The following is a 24,274-nucleotide window of genomic DNA, read 5'->3' as shown; positions in this document are numbered from 1 at the left end:
ATAGTGTACTGTAGTAGCCAAACGAGACCATACACATACTGTACTGTAGTAGCCAAACGAGACCATACACATACAGGAGTTTAAACACTACACCACATACTGTACTGTAGTAGCCAAACGAGACCATACACATACAGGAGTTTAAACACTACACCACATACTGTACTGTAGTAGCCAAACGAGACCATACACATACAGGAGTTTAAACACTACACCACATACTGTACTGTAGTAGCCAAACGAGACCATACACATACTGTACTGTAGTAGCCAAACGAGACCATACACATACTGTACTGTAGTAGCCAAACGAGACCATACACATACTGTACTGTAGTAGCCAAACGAGACCATACACATACTGTACTGTAGTAGCCAAACGAGACCATACACATACTGTACTGTAGTAGCCAAACAAGACCATACACATACTGTACTGTAGTAGACAAACAAGACCATACACATACTGTACTGTAGTAGCCAAACGAGACCATACACATACTGTACTGTAGTAGCCAAACAAGACCATACACATACTGTACTGTAGTAGACAAACAAGACCATACACATACTGTACTGTAGTAGACAAACGAGACCAATTTAAAAATCTGCCGTTCTGCCCACTGTTTCAAGGCCATCAATAATAGTATGAATTTGTTCTTAACTGACTTGCCTAGTTAAACTAAGGTAAAATACATTTTAAAACAATAATAAATAAACATAATGTACACATACAGGAGTTTAAACACTACACCACATACTGTACTGTAGTAGCCAAACGAGACCATACACATACTGTACTGTAGTAGCCAAACGAGACCATACACATACTGTACTGTAGTAGCCAAACGAGACCATACACATACAGGAGTTTAAACACTACACCACATACTGTACTGTAGTAGCCAAACGAGACCATACACATACAGGAGTTTAAACACTACACCACATACTGTACTGTAGTAGCCAAACGAGACCATACACATACTGTACTGTAGTAGCCAAACGAGACCATACACATACTGTATTGTAGTAGCCAAACGAGACCATACACATACTGTACTGTAGTAGCCAAACGAGACCATACACATACTGTACTGTAGTAGCCAAACGAGACCATACACATACTGTACTGTAGTAGCCAAACGAGACCATACACATACAGGAGTTTAAACACTACACCACATACTGTACTGTAGTAGCCAAACGAGACCATACACATACTGTACTGTAGTAGCCAAACGAGACCATACACATACAGGAGTTTAAACACTACACCACATACTGTACTGTAGTAGCCAAACGAGACCATACACATACAGGAGTTTAAACACTACACCACATACTGTACTGTAGTAGCCAAACGAGACCATACACATACTGTACTGTAGTAGCCAAACGAGACCATACACATACTGTATTGTAGTAGCCAAACGAGACCATACACATACTGTACTGAAGTAGCCAAACGAGACCATACACATACTGTACTGTAGTAGCCAAACGAGACCATACACATACTGTACTGTAGTAGACAAACAAGCCCATACACATAGTGTACTGTAGTAGACAAACAAGACCATACACATACTGTACTGTAGTAGCCAAACGAGACCATACACATACTGTACTGTAGTAGCCAAACGAGACCATACACATACTGTACTGTAGTAGACAAACGAGACCATACACATACTGTACTGTAGTAGCCAAACGAGACCATACACATACTGTACTGTAGTAGACTAACAAGACCATACACATACTGTACTGTAGTAGCCAAACAAGACCATACACATACTGTACTGTAGTAGACAAACGAGACCATACACATACTGTACTGTAGTAGACAAACAAGACCATACACATACTGTACTGTAGTAGACTAACAAGCCCATACATATACTGTACTGTAGTAGACAAACAAGACCATACACATACTGTACTGTAGTAGACAAACAAGCCCATACACATACTGTACTGTAGTAGACAAACAAGCCCATACACATAGTGTACTGTAGTAGACAAACAAGACCATACACATACTGTACTGTAGTAGCCAAACGAGACCATACACATACTGTACTGTAGTAGACAAACAAGACCATACACATACTGTACTGTAGTAGCCAAATGAGACCATACACATAGTGTACTGTAGTAGACAAACAAGACCATACACATACTGTACTGTAGTAGACAAACAAGCCCATACACATACTGTACTGTAGTAGACAAACAAGCCCATACACATAGTGTACTTTAGTAGACAAACAAGCCCATATATATACTGTACTGTAGTAGACAAACAAGCCCATACATATACTGTACTGTAGTAGACAAACAAGACCATACACATACTGTACTGTAGTAGACAAACAAGACCATACACATACTGTACTGTAGTAGACAAACAAGACCATACACATACTGTACTGTAGTAGACAAACAAGACCATACACATACTGTACTGTAGTAGACAAACAAGACATACACATAGTGTACTCTAGTAGACTAACAAGCCCATACACATAGTGTACTGTAGTAGACAAACAAGACCATACACATACTGTACTGTAGTAGACAAACAAGCCCATACACATACTGTACTGTAGTAGACAAACAAGCCCATATACATACTGTACTGTAGTAGACAAACAAGACATACACATAGTGTACTGTAGTAGACAAACAAGACCATACACATACTGTACTGTAGTAGACAAACAAGCCCATACATATACTGTACTGTAGTAGACAAACAAGACCATACACATACTGTACTGTAGTAGACAAACAAGCCCATACATATACTGTACTGTAGTAGACAAACAAGACCATACACATACTGTACTGTAGTAGACAAACAAGCCCATACATATACTGTACTGTAGTAGACAAACAAGCCCATACACATACTGTACTGTAGTAGACAAACAAGACCATACACATAGTGTACTGTAGTAGACAAACAAGACCATACACATACTGTACTGTAGTAGACAAACAAGCCCATACACATACTGTACTGTAGTAGACTAACAAGCCCATACACATACTGTACTGTAGTAGACAAACAAGCCCATACACATACTGTACTGTAGTAGACAAACAAGCCCATACACATACTGTACTGTAGTAGACTAACAAGCCCATACACATACTGTACTGTAGTAGACAAACAAGCCCATACACATACTGTACTGTAGTAGACTAACAAGCCCATACACATACTGTACTGTAGTAGACTAACAAGCCCATACATATACTGTACTGTAGTAGACTAACAAGCCCATACACATACTGTACTGTAGTAGACAAACAAGCCCATACACATACTGTACTGTAGTAGACTAACAAGCCCATACACATACTGTACTGTAGTAGACAAACAAGCCCATACACATACTGTACTGTAGTAGACTAACAAGCCCATACACATACTGTACTGTAGTAGACAAACAAGCCCATACACATACTGTACTGTAGTAGACAAACAAGCCCATACACATACTGTACTGTAGTAGACAAACAAGCCCATACATATACTGTACTGTAGTAGACTAACAAGCCCATACACATACTGTACTGTAGTAGACAAACAAGCCCATACACATACTGTACTGTAGTAGACAAACAAGCCCATACACATACTGTACTGTAGTAGACTAACAAGCCCATACACATACTGTACTGTAGTAGACAAACAAGCCCATACATATACTGTACTGTAGTAGACTAACAAGCCCATACACATACTGTACTGTAGTAGACAAACAAGCCCATACATATACTGTACTGTAGTAGACAAACAAGCCCATACATATACTGTACTGTAGTAGACTAACAAGCCCATACACATACTGTACTGTAGTAGACAAACAAGCCCATACACATACTGTACTGTAGTAGACTAACAAGCCCATACACATACTGTACTGTAGTAGACAAACAAGCCCATACATATACTGTACTGTAGTAGACTAACAAGCCCATACACATACTGTACTGTAGTAGACAAACAAGCCCATACACATACTGTACTGTAGTAGACAAACAAGCCCATACATATACTGTACTGTAGTAGACTAACAAGCCCATACACATACTGTACTGTAGTAGACAAACAAGCCCATACATATACTGTACTGTAGTAGACAAACAAGCCCATACATATACTGTACTGTAGTAGACTAACAAGCCCATACACATACTGTACTGTAGTAGACAAACAAGCCCATACACATACTGTACTGTAGTAGACAAACAAGCCCATACACATACTGTACTGTAGTAGACAAACAAGCCCATACATATACTGTACTGTAGTAGACTAACAAGACCATACACATACTGTACTGTAGTAGACTAACAAGCCCATACACATACTGTACTGTAGTAGACAAACAAGCCCATACACATACTGTACTGTAGTAGACAAACAAGCCCATACACATACTGTACTGTAGTAGACAAACAAGCCCATACATATACTGTACTGTAGTAGACTAACAAGACCATACACATACTGTACTGTAGTAGACTAACAAGCCCATACACATACTGTACTGTAGTAGACAAACAAGCCCATACACATACTGTACTGTAGTAGACAAACAAGCCCATACATATACTGTATACAGAGCATCAAACACTATGTCCCCCACACTGTACACACTGTTCTGTTACTGTACACATGCATTACAATATATTTCACCTCTCACCCTTTCTCTCTCTCTCCCACATATTTGCCAACTGTTTAAATAGGCTGTATTTTCTTTCCCTGTCATCTGCTTGTACTGTATAGAAACATGTTTAAATGGATTGCAGCACTTTATGTTCATTATTTATGTCTGTGTGTTGTTATAAAGCCTGCGACGGAACCATTTACCTTGGGTATCAATAAAGTTAATTCATTTTCATTTGAAATACCCCCCCTCTCTCTCTCACTCTCTCCCACCAGTTGGAGAACCACTATAGTCCCAACTGTTCGTTCTGGAATTACTCTGAGCGGTCGATGACAGGCCAGTGGTCGTCTCAGGGCTGTAGACTGCTGGACACCAACAGCACACACACCACCTGCTCCTGTTCCCACCTCACCAACTTTGCTGTGCTCATGGCTCACCACCAGCCTGATGTAGGTCCAGTGGATATTACACACACACACACACACACACACACACACACACACACACACACACACACACACACACACACACACACACACACACACACACACACACACAGGATCTCCACATCCGGCTATACTGAAACTGTTATCTTTGACTCCAAAACTAACTACAATAAAAAAAACCATCCAAAATTATGTTCAGTTTTAGTCATTTTGGAGGGGGGGGGATAGAATGGGGTTTTTAAGCTTTTTTTATAGGGTTTTCAAGTTTCGGAATCTGCACCACATATATTGGGTGCGTTTGAGTGGTAAGGCTAAATATACAGTGCCTTGCAAAGGTATTAATCCCCCTTGGTGTTTTTCCTATTTTGTTGCATTACAACCTATAATTTAAATGGATTTTTATTTGGATTTCATTTAAAGGACGTACACAAAATAGTCCAAATTGGTGAAGTGAAATGAAAAAAATAACTTGTTTCAAAGAATTCCCAAATATTTAAAACGGAAAAGTGGTGCGTGTATATGTATTCACCCCCTTTGCTATGAAGCCCCTAAATAAGATCTGGTGCAACCAATTACCTTCATAAGTCACATAATTAGTTAAATAAAGTCCACAGGTGTGCAATGTAAGTGTCACATGATCTGTCACATGATCTAAGAATATATACACCTGTTCTGAAAGGCCCCAGTGTCTGCAACTCCAGTAAGCAAGGGGCACCATGAAGACTAAGGAGCTCTCCAAACAGGTCAGGGACAAAGTTGTGGAGAAGTACAGATCAGGGTTGGGTTATAAAAATATCAGAAACTTTGAACATCCCACAGAGCACCATTAAATCCGTTATTAAAAAATGGAAAGAATATGGCACCGCAACAAACCTGCCAAGAGAGGGCCGCCCACCAAAACTCATGGACCAGGCAAGGAGGGCATTAATCAGAGAGGCAACAAAGAGACCAAAGATCACCTCGAAGGAGCTGCAAAGCTCCACAGCAGAGATTGGAGTATCTATCCATAGGACCACTTTAAGCCCTACACTACACAGAGCTGGGCTTTACGGAAGAGTGGCCAGAAAAAAAGCCATTGCTTTTTGGTGTTTGCTAAAAGGCATGTGGGAGACTTCCCAAACATATGGAAGAAGATACTCTGGTCAGACAAAAATGTAGCTTTTTGGCTATCCAGGAAAACGCTATGTCTGGCTCAAACCCAACACCTCTCATCACCCTGATAATCCCATCCCCACAGTGAAGCATGGTGGTGGCAGCATCAGCAGGGACTGGGAAACTGATCAGAATTGAATGAATGATGGCTGGCACTAAATACAGGGAAATTCTTGAGGGAAACCTGTTTCAGTCTTCCAGAGGTTTGAGACTGGGACAGAGGTTCACCTTCCAGCAGGACAATGACTCTAAGCATACTGCTAAAGCAACACTCAAGTGGTTTAAGGGGAAACATTTAAATGTCTTGGAATGGCCTAGTCAAAGCCCAGACCTCAATCCAAATGAGAATCTGTGGGATGACATATTGCTGTACACCAGTGGAACCCATCCAGCTTGAAGGAGCTGGAGCAATTTTGCTTGGAAGAATGGGCAAACATCCCAGTGGCTAGATGTGCCAAGCTTATAGAGACATACCCCAAGAGACTTGCAGCTGCAAAAGGTGGCTCTACAAAGTATTGACTTTGGGAGGGGTGAATAGTTATGCACTCTCAAGTTTTCAGGTTTTTTTTCTTTTTTTTTCTTGTTTGTTCACAATAAAGAGTATTTTGCATCTTCAAAGTGGTAAGCATGTTGTGTAAATGAAATGACACAAATCCCCCAAAAATCGATTTTAATTCCAGGTTGTAAGGCAACAAAATAGGGAAAATGCCAAGGGAGGTAAATACTTTCGCAGGCCACTGTATGTGCGTGTACATTGGACTATCAATTGGTGAGAGAGCCTCAAATCTCACATTATATATAAACTCAGAAAAAAAAGAAACATCCCTTTTTTAGGACCCTGTCTTTCAAAGATCCTTCGTAAAAATCCAAATAACTTCACGTATCTTCATTGTAAAGGGTTTAAACACTGTTTCCCATGTTTGTTCAATGAACCATAAACAATAAATGAACATGCACATGTGGAACGGTCGGTAAGACACTAACAGCTTACAGATGGTAGGCAATTAGGGTCACAGTTATGAAAACATAGGACACTAAAGAGGATTGCAGATGTGGCCAGGGCAATAAATTGCAATGTCCGTACTGTGAGACGCCTAAGAAAGCGCTACAGGGGGACAGAACGGACAGCTGATCGTCCTCACAGTGGCAGACCACGTGTAACAACACCTGTACAGTATTGGTACATCTGAACATCTGCGGGACAGGTACAGGATGGCAACAACAACTGCCCGAGTTACACCAGGATCACACAATCTCTCCATCAGTGCTCAGACTGTCCGCAATATGCTGAGGGCTTGTAGGCCTGTCGTAAGGCAGGTCCTCACCAGACATCACCGGCAACAATGTCGCCTATGGGCACAAACCCACTGTCGCTGGACCAGACAGTACTGGAAAAAAGTGCTCTTCACTGACGAGTCGCGGTTTTGTCTCACCAGGGGTGATGGTCGGAATCACGTTTATCATCGAAAGAATGAGCGTTACACCGAGGCCTGTACTCTGGAGCGGGATCGATTTGGAGGTGGAGGGTCCGTCGTGGTCTGGGGCGGTGTGTGACAGCATCATCAGACTGAGCTTGTGAGTTAACGCTGTGAGTTACAGGGGAGACTGACATTCCTGTTTTGCAGGAAATCACGAACAGAATGAACAGTATGGCTGGTGGCATTGTCATGCTGGAGGACCATGTGAGGATGAGCCTGCAGGAAGGGTACTACATGAGGGAGGAGGGTGTGTTCTGTCATGGCCAGCGAAGAGCCCGGATCCCAATCCCATTGAGCAAGTCTGGGACCTGTTGGATCGGAGGTTGAGGGCTAGGGACATTCCCCCCAGAAATGTCCAGGAACTTGAAGGTGCCTTGGTGGAAGAGTGGGGTAACAGCTCACAGCAAGAACTGGCAAATCTGGTGTAGTCCATGAGGAGAAGATGCACTGCAGTACTTATTGCAGCTGGTGGCCACACCAGATGCTGACTATTACTTTTGATTTTGACCCCCCCCCCTTTGTTCAGGGACACATTATTCAATTTCTGTTAGTCACATGTCTGTGGAACTTGTTCAGTTTATGTCTCAGTTGTTGAATCTTGTTATGTTCATACAAATATGTACACATCTTAAGTTTGCTGAAAATAAGCGCAGTTGACAGTGAGAGGACGTTTATTTTTTTTAAATGAATTTACATATACAGTTTGTGAATCACGGCAAAGTGTGCTCCTGTTTCAGTCATGTCTTTGGTCACTTCCCGTGGGTCAAACAAAAACACCATAATGATTGGTTGACAAGCAATCTACAGAGCCTCCTACAATTCAGGCAATGACTACAGGATGAAGTTGATGAAGAGCAAATGCAGAAACTTGAAGTTGACTGCAGTCAAAACTTCACGATCTTTGACCACATGGTTTTTGTCAAGTTCATGCAGTTGTCATATAGGCACAAGTCAGACAGATTTTATCACCATAATGCAACACACTTTGTAAGGCTGTGACCAAAAATGGTCAACGACTTGACAAAAGTGATCAAACGTGCCCTGTTTCTGCGATAACTCTTGGATTCTTGACAACATGATAAAATGTTATTACACCTTGCTGAAACAAGCAAGGTGTTGTAGCAAACGATGAATAAAATGGGCTTGGAACCGCTCACCCTGGCAATTTGACTGGTAAACTCATGGGTACACTCGCAATGGCTGCCTGGTAGTGTGACGCAATCATTTCCACGGTAATGTAGAATGTTCAGTGAAATTATGTTAACTGATGTGGCTAATACAGTGGAATATATGTTTATGTAATCTCATTAGAGCTGAATCAACCAATCACAGCACATATAATTAAGAATTTGAATACTAGAATGGACATGAACCTTCTTATGATGGGATAAAGATCTGCCATTTTGGTTAGGGAGTTGGTCTGTTAGCTAGCTAGCCATCCAACTGTAGAGGAATAATTCCATTCATTTTTCAAAGTAACTGCCAATATGCCAACATTCTATTCAAACAATGCAGTCAATCCACATCCATAAACTTGCTGAAATCAGTTGCTGATGTAACGTTGAGGGTTTATTAAATAGCCCCTCTAGTAATTTAACAGGATCTCTATGACACAGCACATATTGATGGCCGTCACTAGATAACACACCCACAGTCATAATTAAGACTAAACTCCACCCATTCCTACAATATCCCCACCCATTTCTACAATTTCTCAAAACAGGAAGTAAAAGCAGGAAGTAAAAACAAGAAATTCATAGATATAGCTATGCATGCAAGGACTGACTATGCATGATATCCAAATTATAGTTTTAACCATGTTTTTTATGCTATACATTGTTTGTTTACATTTACTTTGTTTACAGAATAAAGTCCTGATGGGGTACGACAGTTGAACTAAGCTCATCTATAAGTAATATTCTTCAAGAATCAATGGGTGCATGTCATTCATTTACAAGGGAAAAAATGTATGTAGCAACTGCTGATTGCCCCTTTACACTAAATAAAAACTAGTAAAGTTAATGTGAAACTAACTGAAACTAAACTGATTTGAAACAATATTCTTCAAACTAATAGATATAAAGACAAATATAAAAACACTAAACTATAATAACCTTGGCACACACACACACACACACATACATGCACACACATACACACAAACACACATGCATGTAAACACACACACACTTACTCAAACTACTCTCTCTTTCTCCTTCAATCTCTCTCTCTCTCTCTCTTTATTTCTCCCTCCCACGCACTCACACTTACAAATTAATTTCCTGCAACTCTGACTGACATTCACTTCAATGTGAATGTCATGTATTTTTTCAGGATGTCTTGTCTTCTTGTCTACATTTTAGCTGAATGAGAATACATTTACAAATATAAACTCTCTCACTCTCACCCTTTCTCCTTGTCTCCCATCATTCCTACCTCCCATCCCTTTTCCTCCCTCTCCATCCCCACCATCCCTCTCTCCACAGTACCCTGGGAGGATGCACGAGTTGATCCTGTTTGTGATCACCTGGGTGGGCATAGTGATCAGCTTGGTGTGCCTGGCTATCTGCATCTCTACCTTTTGCTTCCTGAGGGGCCTGCAGACCGACCGCAACACCATCCACAAGAACCTCTGCATCAACCTCTTCATCGCAGAGCTCCTCTTCCTTATCGGCATCGACAAGACCCAGTACCACGTGAGTAGGGGAGGGGAGAGGGAGAGAGGGACATGTAGCCTGGTTCCAGATCTGTTTGTGCTGTCTTGTTAAGTCATAAAGACATTGTCATGTGGCATGTGAAATAACTGATCTGGGGCCAGGCAAGGGGACAAGTGCCTCGTACATGGAACACCTAATACAGGACAGAGAGACGTCTGTCTCGCACTTGGAACACCATCAGACAGACTAAAGGGGAAGTGCTTTTCATTATGGACCATGAGAATGAAAAGGTCCTCCGTTACAGGGCTTGAATGACCCTATGCTGTCCTTTTCTGGATCTTACTCACCTTCCTTTGCTATTTTCCCTTTCTCTTTCACTCCTTTTCACCCCTCTGTTTTTTAAATCTCTCTTTTTATTTTATTTTACTCTCCTTCTCATTCTTTCTCTCTCTCACTCCCTGACCTCCCTCTGTCTCCCTCTTTCTCCTTCTCCTTCTCTCTGTCTCAGATTGCCTGTCCGATCTTTGCTGGGCTGCTTCACTTCTTCTTCCTGGCTGCATTCTCCTGGATGTGTCTGGAGGGGGTGCAGCTCTATCTGTTGCTGGTGGAGGTGTTTGAGAGCGAGTACTCCCGCAAGAAGTACTACTACCTGTGTGGCTACTGCTTCCCAGCTCTGGTGGTGGGCATCTCGGCAGCCATAGACTACCGGAGCTATGGGACCAAGAAAGCGTACGTGTGAAGCAGTCCCTTTTCACCTGCAGATTGAGAGACAGGATTATGCTAGTTTAGAGTGCCTAGACTATTCCCCTAACAGGGAATGTAATATGGAGTGTAGTTTGAAGAGGATTGTTCTCTTTCGTTGTCTTCCCCCCATGGACAAGGTTTTTGAACAGAGTTAGCCGAAGCCTGCTGATTAGCTTCTATAAGATATCCTCCGAGACAGGGGATGAGTGTGTGTGTGTGTGATGTGTGATTTGTGTGTGTGTGCGAGTGTGACTGTGATATTTGAATCTTTTCCTATGTCCCATGTCTAGGTGCTGGTTGCGGGTGGATAACTACTTCATCTGGAGCTTCATTGGCCCTGTTTCTTTTGTTATTATGGTACAGTCATTCATTATGATGCTATTATGACCAACTGTATTACATTCTTTTTCATTCAGGCTTCTTACTTATTTACTTAATCCTCTTAGTTCCTGGAGGAACATAGGGCCTGTACTAAAGACTAATTTAACAAATATTACAACAATTTAAGACCAGAGTGTGTTCTAGGATTCTACTGAATGTGTTGTAGATGTGTGTAACCTTTGACCTTTCCCCCCCTAGCTGAACCTGGTGTTCCTCATGATCACCGTGCACAAGATGACCCGCAACTCCTCTGCCCTAAAACCTGACTCCAGTCGCCTCGACAACATCAAGTGAGTTCCACTCAGCAGAGGTTAGGGGTCAGTGAAGCCTCCCAGGTCATGTGATTAGGGCATTTCCTGTATCAGTGAGACATGGGTTGGAAATCTGAAAAAATGACGGAAAAGCAGAATAATGTTTGTCCAGACTGGTTACATAGTAGATGTAAATCCAGGACACTTAAATTAGTATGATATGTTATGTCTGGTGTGGTTACATAAGACAGAAGGTTACTTAAGGCAAAACAAAAGTAGGGTGTTTGGTCAGGGTTGATGGGTGGACAAATAACATAAACGTCTAGCAACCCAAAGGTTGAGTGTTTGAATCTCATCATGGACAATTTTAGCTAATGTGCAACTTTACAACTAGTTACTACTTTTTAGCTACATTGCAACTACTTAGCATGTTAGCTAACCCTTCCCCTAACCTTATAACCCTTCACCTAACCCTAACCTTAACCCTTTTAGCTAACCCTAACCTTAACCCTTTTAACTAACCTTAACCTTAACCCTTTAACCTAACTCCTATCCTTAACCATAAATCCTTAACCTTAAATCCTAACCTCAAGAGCTAGCCACCTAGCTAACGTTAGCAACAACAAATTGGAATTTATAACATATATACGTTTTGAAATAAGGGAGATCCACAAATGAATACATACCATACGAGATGTAACATATCATACTAAATGTAGTATCTCAGATTTAGGTACAGTATAATACAAAATGCTCTGAGATTACGTTGTATTGTAATAACAATGAGTCATTTTCAAAGCAGATATTCCAGATAGTAAGTTCAAAGCCAGTACAGTTGAGACACATGCATCTTAAGGCAAAACAGCCATGCTGGGTAGAGGGTTGGCTTCGGTCTGTGTGAGTGGTTTCATTGTGATGCTAAGCTAACATTAGCATGCCCTCTCCTCCCCAGGTCATGGGCTATTGGGGCCATCGCCCTGCTCTTCCTGCTAGGTCTGACCTGGTCCTTCGGCCTCCTCTTCATCAATGAGAACACGGTCATCATGGCCTACCTCTTCACCACCTTCAACGCCTTCCAGGGCATGTTCATCTTCATCTTCCACTGCGCTCTGCAGAAAAAGGTAACTCAAACACTCACATATCTAAAAGGGACCTTTTCTATTGAGTAAACTAAGCATAACATTTTAAATAGATATGATGGAATATAATTACAGTCTGCAGCCTGATTTATGTTGTTACTTTCCCTTAATAATTCCTGTGAGAAGGAGGTGATTATTTAACCAAATTTTAATTAAACAGGGTAATTATGCACGGTACATCACTAGGTGCACTATTCAGAGCTCTGTCTATTTGAAATGTTAATTTGCTCAAAGCATGTATGTCTTTGCCTGATGAAAATCTTGAGCCCGTATGTTCAGAATGAAAAATACATAAATGTATCATTCTTGTGTAATTTATATGTCTAGGCTACATTGAGGCTTTTCTTTAGCTGTTTTAGGCTATCTGGCATTAGCCTTAGGGCCTAACTGTACATGCACCAATAGCCTACATGCCAATCTGAAAATTATTTGGGGAACGGGTAGAAAAGTTAACTTTGACCCACAGAGGCAAAAAGAACAATGTCAGAGTTTAATTCAAGAGAAAAGCTCAAAATGAAGAGTTGAAAATAAAGAGAAGGGAGGCCAGAAAAGTTAGAAGTGGTAAAAGAGGATGATAGCAGCGCTGGCTATGTTATGTGTGATGGTTGTGAGGCACTATACAAATTCAACAGACACAAGACGAGGACTCCAAATAGGCCTATGGCACGAGAATGGAACTGTAGCCTACTGTTCAGATGGGTTAAATGGAAATGGAAATGGAAATCTGGACACTGACTGTAGGTCTATACATAGTCTTAATATCAGAATAGCAGAATTAAGCATTTATTGTAGTAAAATGATACAACAAATGTAGGCTATATTTTGATTCTGGGACAGGAGTGGAGAAATATGATTTCTTTCAGCATCTGGAGAGAATGTGAATGTGCAGTTAGATACTGTCTGCAAAGGTGCTCTTTTTATCAACATCATAAAAGCTGATAGTATTTCAACCACATAAAATATGCATCCAAGCCGAACTGAAATCTTAACAGAAACATGTTGGGTCGTTTTCACAGCTTACAACCGGTCAAACTGATGTCATTTGGAAATGTACTTAATTTTTTTTGTTATTACATTTTCTCCCCGGTCCCTAAACATCTTTCCTCCACGAAAGAAGCAGAGATGACAGAGAACTTTAGCCTACCTGTCACGTTCTGACCTTAGTTCTGTTGTTATGTCTTTGTTTTAGTATGGTCAGGGCGTGAGTTGGGTGGGTTGTCTATGTTCTTTTTTCTTTAATTTGGGATTTCTGTGTTTGGCCTGGTATGGTTCTCAATCAGAGGCAGCTGTCAATCGTTGTCCCTGATTGAGAACCATACTTAGGTAGCCTGGTTTCACTTTTGAGTTGTGGGTGATTGTTTCCTGTTGTAATGTTTGGTTCACATTTCAGGACTGGTTTGGTTTTGCGTTTGTATCAGTCACGTTGTTATTTTGTATTCTTTAGTGTTCAGTTTAATCAACTGAAATGGACACTTACCACGCTGCACATTGGTCCGATCTCTCCTACTCCTCCTCAGAGGACGAAAAAGAAACCTGTGACACTACCGATATTAACTAGATTGAAGGATTCATTCTATCAATTTATGATCTTATTCTGGTGAGCAATGGTTTATTTAGTCTTCTAAGGCAACATATAATGACAGAGAAGGTGCATGTATCTAATTATAGACAAGATTACTTTTTATTTTACCATTATTTAACTAGGCAAGTCAGTTAAGAACAAAGTCTTATTTTCAATGACAGCCTAGGAACAGTGGGTTAACTGCCTGTTCAGGGGCAGAACAACAGATTTGTACCTTGATGGCTCAGGGATATGAACTTGCAACCTTTTGGTTACTAGTCCAACGCTCTAACCACTAGGCTACCCTGCCGCCCCGACTAACTAATAGCCGACCAAAATGTTGAAAATTAGAAGCAGGAACATATGTAAATCAGGCAACAACAAAAAGTCTTGCACCCCCTGTCCAAAAATCTTTCCGCCATCTTTGGATCTTTCTATATTAGCGGTTCCGGTACAGATTTTCACTTTATCACATATAGTTGGGCGGTTGAGGATGGGTTATTAGCAGTTATGGGCAGATGCTGGTGAATAAACAGCCGACTCGCGCACCACTAGTGTGTATGTATGCGAGTCTACAGCTTACCTGCGTGTGTCTAAGCCATGTTTGCCCTCTCTCTCCATGCAGGTGCATAAGGAATACAGTAAGTGTCTGCGTCACTCGTACTGCTGCAGCCGTACCTCCACCACCAGCTCCCACGGCTCCCTGAAGAACTCTGCCCTGCGTGCCAACAACCGCTACTACACTGGCAACCAGGCCCGCCACGCTGCCGCACACAGACAGGTCAGTGAACGGACATACACACACGCACAGACACAACCGCACACACACCACAAACACATACACACCACACACACATGTGCACGCATGCATACACGCACAGACTCTAAGGGACTACATGGGTGCACACACAGGCCACATTATGCCATACACAAACCCACAGATTATGGGTACACGCACCAATCTACAAAGTGTAGGCCTGTCCCATACCTAATTCTCTTTGACAACACTCTAAACACACACACACCATACACTCTCAGTCTACAGTTGACATACCGGCTATCACACGCTTCACAAATCTAATATCATCTCTATTTGGATCTACCACGTCTCAATCTGATGATGTTTATCTGCGTGCATTAACTTGTTTATGTTAGTATGCCGACTGCGTGAGCTTATTTACTTCATGTATCTCTGGTGCAAGCTTGGCAATGTTCCAGCCTCACATAGTTACAATATCATATCATATCATATTGTTTATTCCTGTCTGTCTATCTATCAGTCTGTCTTGTTAATTCCTGTCTGTCTGTCTTGTTTTGCTTCACTGTGTGCTTCTCTTCTCCGGCGGTCCAGAGTCGGATCCGCAGGATGTGGAACGACACGGTTCGGAAGCAGACGGAATCTTCCTTCATGGCGGGAGACATCAACAGTACTCCTTCACTCAACCGTGGTGAGACTCCACACCCCCTTAACCCCCCTCTAACCCCCTGCTGTCCCCCTCTCCAATCACGCACACCTCTATGGCAGGCTCATCAGAACTGACAGACAGACAGACAGAACGAAGTAGGAGCACCGCTGAGTCTACTGTCAGAGACAGAGAGCGAGGAAGAGGAGCCAGTGTACATTGACACGAGCAAAAGCCTGAGCAGCCGGTGGCATACCGTCGCCGTGGCAGCCATCGTCATGGGGATCAGAATTATCTGGGAGGGAGGGAAGAGTTGATGATGACAAAGAGGTAGTCGCTAAATCAACCGTCACTCTTTATGTTAATTTCATCCATTTTGTTTTTAATGAACTGATTAGCGTACGAGCTGGCTGGGGGTAATTAGTCTTATTGAAGAGAGTGACAGGAACAAGTGAGGGAGGGGTGCGAGGAGAGGAGGAGAGAGTAAGAAGAGAGGAGGGAAGGGGAAGGAGATTCGCTTTCCTGGAACTGACATCACGGAGGAAAAAGTATACACCTAGTATACCAAACATTAGAAACACCTTCCCAATATCCACTCTGCAAGGTGTTGAAAGCGTTCCACAGGGTTGCTGGCCCATGTTGACTCCAATGCTTCCCACCGTTGTGTCAAGTTGGCTGGATGTCCATTGGGTGGTGGACCATTCTTGATAAACACTGCAAACTGTTGAGCGTGAGAAATCCAGCAGCGTTGCAGTTCTTGACACAAACCGGTGCGCCTGGCACATGCTACCGTACCCCGTACACAATCCATGTCTCAAGGCTTAAAAATCCTTCTTTAACCGGTCTCCTCTCCTTCATCTACACTGATTGAAGTGGATTTAACAAGTGACATCAATAAGCTTTCACCTGGATTTACCTGGTCAGTCTGTCATGGAAAAAGCAGGTGTTCTTAATGTTTTGTATACTCAGTTTATAGGGAAAGAGGAAGGAGGAAGTGAAGGACAGAGGAAGCTGGGATAAAGAGAGGAGGAGGGGTAGGTGGAGGACGGATAGAGGAGGGATAGAGCTAGAGGGAGAAACGCTAAACAAAGGCGCTGCCAAGTGCGAAGTCCTTTCTTTTCCCAAGCGTTTGAGAAAAGTTTTGTCATTGTTGGCAGAAAGCGAAAGATGGCCGCGTCATTCGAGAGACAGAGAGAAAGCGAGGAGTAGTAAAGAGAAGGAGAGACGCTATCATGGAGCAATAATTCAATGGGACGAATCTCGGCGAGAGCCGCTGTCTTCGTTGTTATCGCTGGCATCTCTTATCTCTTTGATTTCCCCACTTAACTTCTTTATCAACTTGTTTCTCTTCAGACAATAGTGATCTGTCCAGGAGACAAGGCGTGATGAGGCTTCCTCCTCTCTGAATGAAGCTTCCCAGATTCCCAGTGCCTGCCCTACTTTCTCTCTCCAACACTTAAAAGTTGTTGTTTTTAAATTGTCGACAGGATATTCTTTCCAGGTGTTTCTGGACAGCTAATCCTGAGTAATTTGGTGTGGAGAGAGACAGGGACGAGAGAGAGAGAGAGAGACAGGGAGACAGGGAGAGAGAGAGAGACGAGAGAGAGAGAGACGAGAGAGACAGAGAGAGAGAGAGACGAGAGAGAGAGAGAGAGAGAGAGAGAGAGAGAGAGAGAGAGAGAGAGAGAGAGAGAGAGAGAGAGAGAGAGAGAGACAGAGAGAGAGAGAGGGAGAGAGAGAGAGAGAGAGAGAGAGAGAGAGAGAGAGAGAGAGAGAGGGACGAGAGAGAGAGAGAGACAGAGAGAGAGAGAGAGGGAGAGAGAGAGAGAGAGAGAGAGAGAGAGAGAGAGAGACAGGGACGAGAGAGAGAGAGAGAGAGAGAGAGAGAGAGAGAGAGAGAGAGAGAGAGAGAGAGAGAGAGAGAGAGAGAGAGAGAGAGAGAGAGAGAGAGAGAGAGAGAGAGAGAGAGAGAGAGAGAGAGAGAGAGAGAGAGAGAGAGAGAGAGAGAGAGAGAGACAGGGAGAGAGAGAGAGAGAGAGAGAGAGAGAGAGGGAGAGAGAGAGAGGGACGAGAGAGAGAGAGAGAGAGAGAGAGAGAGAGAGAGAGAGAGAGAGAGAGAGAGAGAGAGAGAGAGAGAGAGAGAGAGAGAGAGAGAGAGAGAGAGACGAGAGAGAGAGAGAGAGAGAGAGAGAGAGGGAGAGAGAGAGAGGGAGAGAGAGAGAGAGAGAGACGAGAGAGAGAGAGAGAGAGAGAGAGAGAGAGAGAGAGAGAGAGAGAGAGAGAGAGAGAGAGAGAGAGAGAGAGAGAGAGAGAGAGAGAGAGAGAGAGAGAGAGAGAGAGAGAGAGAGAGAGAGAGAGAGAGAGAGAGAGAGAGAGAGAGAGAGAGAGAGATATAGAGAGGATAGAGAGAGAGAGAGAGAGAGAGAGAGAGAGAGAGAGAGAGAGAGAGAGAGAGAGAGAGAGAGAGAGAGAGAGAGAGAGAGAGAGAGAGAGAGAGAGAGAGAGAGAGAGAGAGAGAGAGAGAGAGAGAGAGAGATATAGAGAGAGAGAGAGAGAGAGAGAGAGAGAGAGAGAGAGAGAGAGAGAGAGAGAGAGAGAGAGAGAGAGAGAGAGAGAGAGAGAGAGAGAGAGAGAGAGAGAGAGAGAGAGAGAGAGAGAGAGAGAGAGAGAATGCGTGAGGTAGAGAGCAGGAGAAAGAATTGGAGAGTGAATGAGGGAGTTGATGGGTGAATGAACTAACAAAGAAATGGAAGAATGTGAGTGTTTTAGTGTGAAATTCTCTCTGTGAATTTCTGTCTTTCTCATTGTCTCTGTGATAAATGGTTTGGTTTAGACCTGATGGTTGCACTTCGCCTTAGACCACTCTCCGTCATGCTGTCCCATTTTTAATTTCATGGCATTTCTATTCGACCGCCTGGGGCTGAAGCCATATATGGGCATTATAGAACATTCTCAATGTTCCATTTCTTTGAATTATATTTGTCTAAAGGTGGCATTCGCATTTCACTGTGAAATGAACTGTGTTTCAATGACTGCACTCTCTGACTACGTAATGATAAGCATTAGTATTCCCCCTTCGACTACGTGGTAAGATACAGAACAATATTCCAAATGGCAACGCTGCCTGCAAACAGCACCTTTCCGCAGGAAATGTATTTTACTCAAAGGTTACAATAGCAAGGTAAACACATTCAGGGGTGTACTGTAAAATACATTACTGTCAATCGATTTGAATAGGAATTGAACATATTTTTGAATAAACTGTCAATGGCCTGTATTACTATGTTTACACATAATACATCATTAACATTAATTTTCATTATGTATTATATTTTGAGGCATTCTTATGACATTTATACAGTACCTCTAATTATATTGTCTGTTATATTTTTGTTTTATCATATAAAATGTTGTTAATATACCAAAACAAACCCAAAAATATGTTTATGGTAAATTAGATGTTTATGGTAAAGTAGGTATTTATGGTAAAGTAGATGGTTATGGTAAAGGTGATGGTTATGGTTAGGTAGATGTTTACGGTAAAGTAGATGTTTACGGTAAAGTAGATGGTTACGGTAAAGTAGATGGTTACGGTAAAGTAGATGGTTACGGTAAAGTAGATGGTTACGGTAAAGTAGATGTTTATGGTAAAGTATATATTTACGGTAAAGTAGATGTTTACGGTAAAGTAGATGGTTACGGTAAAGTAGATGGTTACGGTAAAGTAGATGGTTACGGTAAAGTAGATGTTTACGGTAAAGTCGATGTTTACGGTAAAGTCGATGTTTACGGTAAAGTCGATGTTTACGGTAAAGTCGATGTTTACGGTAAAGTCGATGGTTATGGTAAAGTAGATATTTATGGTAAAGTCGATATTTACGGTAAAGTCGATATTTACGGTAAAGTCGATGTTTACGGTAAAGTCGATGGTTATGGTAAAGTAGATATTTATGGTAAAGTAGATGTTTATGATGTTTTGTCTCTTTCTCTTAGCCACCATGGGAAACCACCTCCTGACCAACCCAGTGTTACAGACCCGTACCGGCACCTCTCCCTACAACACCCTACTAGCTGAGAGCTTCACTCCCCCTTCTCCTGGGGTCTTCAACTCCACCGGTAAGTAAACCTTGTGTGTGTGTGTGTGTGCGTGTATGTCCGTTGTGCGTGTGCTTCTGCATATTATGCAAATATATTTTCTTATTTTTTTGCTTCTAAATATTTTTCTGTCTGTTAGTCTTTTTATGCTTCATTGTGTGGAGGATGGAAAAAGTGTGTGTCTGTTTCACTGGCGGTGAGTGTATGTATCTGTCAGACGGATTCAGCAGTAGAGAGAGAGAAAGCCGTGCCAACTGCCTAGCCATCTGGCCAGGTCTCTAATCCTGCCTTGTTGATATGAAGGAGCAGAAATTGATTAGAAGTAAAGCTTCATCTGTGACTGAAGGAGAAATCTTGGGGACAGCTTCCCTTCTCAGACTCTCCCCAGAGTAAATGTGTCACATACAGTTGTAATGCTGTGATAATTCACTGAGAACAGCAGCAGACAGCGGTGGCTAGAGTGATTGGGACAGTGGACTCCATTCAGATTCATGTATCTGAGTTGTTCGGGTTTATGGAGCATTTTGATTGTAAGACTTAGATACTAGAAATACACTGAGTGTACAAAACATTAAGAACACCTGCTCTTTCCATGACAAAGACTGACCAGGGGAATCCAGGTGAAAGTTATGATCCCTTATTGATGTCAGTTGTTAAATCCACCTCAATCAGTGTAGATGAAGGGCAGGAGACGGGTTAAAGAAGGATGTTTAAGCCTTGAGACAATTGAGACATGGATTGTGTATGTGTGCCATTCAGCGGGTGAACGGGCAAGACAAAAGATGTCAGTGCCTTTGAACAGGTTATGGTAGTAGGGGCCAGGCTCACCGGTTTGTAACTCAATATTAGGAATGTGTCCTTAATGTTTTGTACACTCAGTGTATATGAAGTCGGAAGTTTACATACACTTAGGTTGGAGTTACTACAACTCATTTTTCAACCACTCCACACATTTCTTGTTAACAAACTATAGTTTTAGAAATGTGCATGACACAAGTAATTTTTACAACAATTGTTTACAGACAGATTATTTCACTTATAATTCACTGTATCACAATTCCAGTGGGTCAGAAGTTTACATACACTAAGTTGACTGTGCCTTTAAACAGCTTGGAAAATTCCAGAAAATTATGTCATGGCTTTAGAAGTTTCTGATAGGCTAATTGACATAATTTGAGTCATTTGGAGGTATGGATGTATTATAAGGCCTACCTTTAAACTCAGTGCCTCTTTGCTTGACATCATGGGAAAAGGAAAATAAATCAGCCGAGACCTCAGAAATAGAATTATAGACCTCCACAAGTCTGGTTCATCCTTGGGAGCAATTTCCAAATGCCTGAAGGTACCACGTTCATCTGTACAAACAATAGTATGCAAGTATAAATACCATGTACGCAATCCCAGAACAACAGCAAAGGACCTTGTGAAGATGCTGGAGGAAACAGGTACAAAAGTATCTATATCAACAGTAAAACAAGTCCTATATCGACATAACCTGAAAGGCTGCTCAGCAAGGAAGAAGCCACTGCTCCAAAACCGCCATTAAAAACAGCCAGACTACGGTTTGCAACTGCACATGGGGACAAAGATCGTACTTTTTGGAGAAATGTCCTCTGGTCTGATGAAACAAAAATAGAACTGTTTGGCCATAATGACCATCGTTATGTTTGGAAGAAAAAGGGGGTGGCTTGTAAGCCAAAGATCACCATCCCAACCGTGAAGCACGGGGGTGGCAGCATCATGTTGTGGAGGTGCTTTGCTGCAGGAGGGACTGGTGCACTTCACAAAATAGATGGCATCATGAGACAGGAAAAGTATGTGGATATATTGAAGCAACATCTCAAGACCTCAGTCAAGAAGTTAAAGCTTGGTCGCAAATGGGTCTTCCAAATGGACAATGACCTCAAGCATACTTCCAAAGTTGTGGCAAAATGGCTTAAGGACAACAAAGTCAAGGTATTGGAGTGGCCATCACAAAGCCCTGACCTCCACCCTATAGAAAATGTGTGGGCAGACTTGAAGAGCATGTGCGAGCAAGGATGCCAACAAACCTGACTCAGTTACACCAGCTCTGTCAGGAGGAATGGGCCAAAATTCACCCAACTTGTGGTGGGAAGGTTGTGGAAGGCTACCCGAAACAGTTGACCCAAGTTAAACAATTTAAAGACAATGCTACCAAATACTAATTGAGTGTATGTAAACTTCTGACCCAATGAGAATGTGATGAAAGAAATAGAACCTGAAATAAATAATTTTCTCTATTCTGACATTTCACATTCTTAAAATAAAGTTGTGATCCTAATTGACCTAATACAGGAATTTTTTACTACGATTAAATGTATTTGGCTAAGGTGTATGTAAACCTCCGACTTCAATTGCAGTATACTAGATAGATCTTCTGGCAGTAGCCCTTAGGTGGTAGTCCTACTTTGTATTCCATATTCTTACAGTAGAGCTATCCAGAGTACTCTCATATTACTGTAGGTCTTAAGTAGAGGCGCTATCCAGAGTACTCTCATAGTACAGTAGGTCTTAAGTAGAGGCGCTATCCAGAGTACTCTCATAATACAGTAGGTCTTAAGTAGTACAGATATCCAGAGTACTCTCATAATACTGTAGGTTTTAAGTAGTAGAGCTATCCAGAGTACTCTCATAATACTGTAGGTCTTAAGTAGTAGCGCTATCCAGAGTACTCTCATAATACTGTAGGTCTTAAGTAGTAGAGCTATCCAGAGTACTCTCATAATACTGTAGGTCTTAAGTAGAGGTGCTATCCAGAGTACTCTCATAATACTATAGGTCTTAAGTAGTAGAGCTATCCAGAGTACTCTCATAATACTGTAGGTCTTAAGTAGTAGAGCTATCCAGAGTACTCTCATAATACTGTAGGTCTTAAGTAGTAGAGCTATCTAGAGTACTCGCTCTGTGCTCCCTCCTCTCTCTCTTCTCTATCTGTGTGCTCCCTGCCTGACTGAGAGGGAGTGTGCCAGCCAGTAGAGAGTTACTATAGTAGCAGCCTGTTGTGTCGTAGTAGAGGCCTGAAATTGTAGACAGCATCTCTGTTTAATATTTTAAACACTCTCTGCACAATGCGTCAGGCAGCCTAACGGCCACGGGGTCCGGCTCAGCAGCGGTAGGGACATTTTTAGAATCCTGAGAGGAGAGGAAGTAGGAAGTGTACTTCATTAGAATGTTTAATTAGCCCTTCCACCACCGCCATAGCAACAGCCGACGAGTCTTGATTAAAATCATACCATGCATTAAAAATTAAATCCACACCGAACCTCAGTCTAACGCGGATTTACTTAGGGAAGCCATGCCTCACCATGCCTCTCATTTCGATGCGATCACCCTGTGATGGCAATTTGGGAGTAAAATCACAACACATTTTGGTGTGTTGAAGGCGCGTCGTAGAATAAGCATTACTGCTACTTTATGAGATGGTGGTGCATGCATTATGGATGTACTGAATCACAGGCTCGCAGACAGCAGAATATACCACAGTGGTTTCTGTGTGTGTGTGTGTGTGGTGTAAATGATGGTGGATTATCATGTCAACTACAAGTTGTGTGTTTGTTTATGAGGCCGTTTGTGTGCCTGTGCTTTATCAATGATTTATAGATGATTTACACTAGATGACTAACACTAGATGACTAACAGGAGGCGCTATTTTGAAGCCACCACTCCTCCATCTTGGCACACCCTCACCGTTGTAAACATTTTGGGGGGAAGCTATGGAAAAGCATTTATTAATGTCTACATTTGTTTTTGTCACGTTTATTATATTATAGAGCTAAACATAAAATAAAAAATATATCATTTTTGGTTCTGACATTACTGGCCCTACTACAACATCAAAATACTTAAAAATACATGTCATTGTGTCCTTGAAACATTGAATTAACATACTGTATAATTCCATTAATTCCTATGAAGGACTGCTTCTTCTGAAGAATGCCTATATGGCTGACCATTGGCTTCAAGGCCTCTTACTGGCTAATACATTGACTTGTATATTTGTTTGAGTGGTTTGACTTTTGTTGTGGGTATTATTGGCTGATGTGTTCTCTTGTTGGTCTTTATCATAGCAATAAAAGCTATTGATTGTAGAGGGAGGGAGAGCAAAATAGAGCGACAGAGAGAGAGTGATGAAAGAGAGAGGGGAGGAGAGAGGAGGAGTAAAAGTGACTCACTCACCAGTATTTTTCATTCCTTTCTTTGTGGCTTCTCCATGGATCTACAGGAACCTTCCGTGACCCAAGTATGTCCACATCTATAA

General features: G+C 42.0%; 1 protein-coding gene across 1 annotated transcript in view; it reads left to right on the top strand.

The window, feature by feature from the left end:
• Window positions 1–24,274, top strand: part of adgrl1a (adhesion G protein-coupled receptor L1a) — a 91,851-nt gene that overhangs the window by 64,873 nt on the left and 2,704 nt on the right. Inside the window, exons 13-22 of the mRNA XM_042307446.1 lie at window positions 4,964–5,137; window positions 10,251–10,460; window positions 10,930–11,150; window positions 11,456–11,522; window positions 11,745–11,836; window positions 12,750–12,918; window positions 15,123–15,278; window positions 15,849–15,945; window positions 19,894–20,016; window positions 24,239–24,256. Coding sequence (XP_042163380.1) covers window positions 4,964–5,137; window positions 10,251–10,460; window positions 10,930–11,150; window positions 11,456–11,522; window positions 11,745–11,836; window positions 12,750–12,918; window positions 15,123–15,278; window positions 15,849–15,945; window positions 19,894–20,016; window positions 24,239–24,256 — 1,327 coding nt within the window. The remainder of the gene's footprint in view (window positions 1–4,963; window positions 5,138–10,250; window positions 10,461–10,929; window positions 11,151–11,455; window positions 11,523–11,744; window positions 11,837–12,749; window positions 12,919–15,122; window positions 15,279–15,848; window positions 15,946–19,893; window positions 20,017–24,238; window positions 24,257–24,274) is intronic.

The sequence above is a fragment of the Oncorhynchus tshawytscha genome, linkage group LG27 (genome assembly GCF_018296145.1).
Source record: "Oncorhynchus tshawytscha isolate Ot180627B linkage group LG27, Otsh_v2.0, whole genome shotgun sequence".
Lineage (NCBI taxonomy): Eukaryota > Metazoa > Chordata > Actinopteri > Salmoniformes > Salmonidae > Oncorhynchus > Oncorhynchus tshawytscha.
Note: the sequence above shows the minus strand (reverse complement) of the source record. Positions and strands in the feature narration are given on the sequence as shown.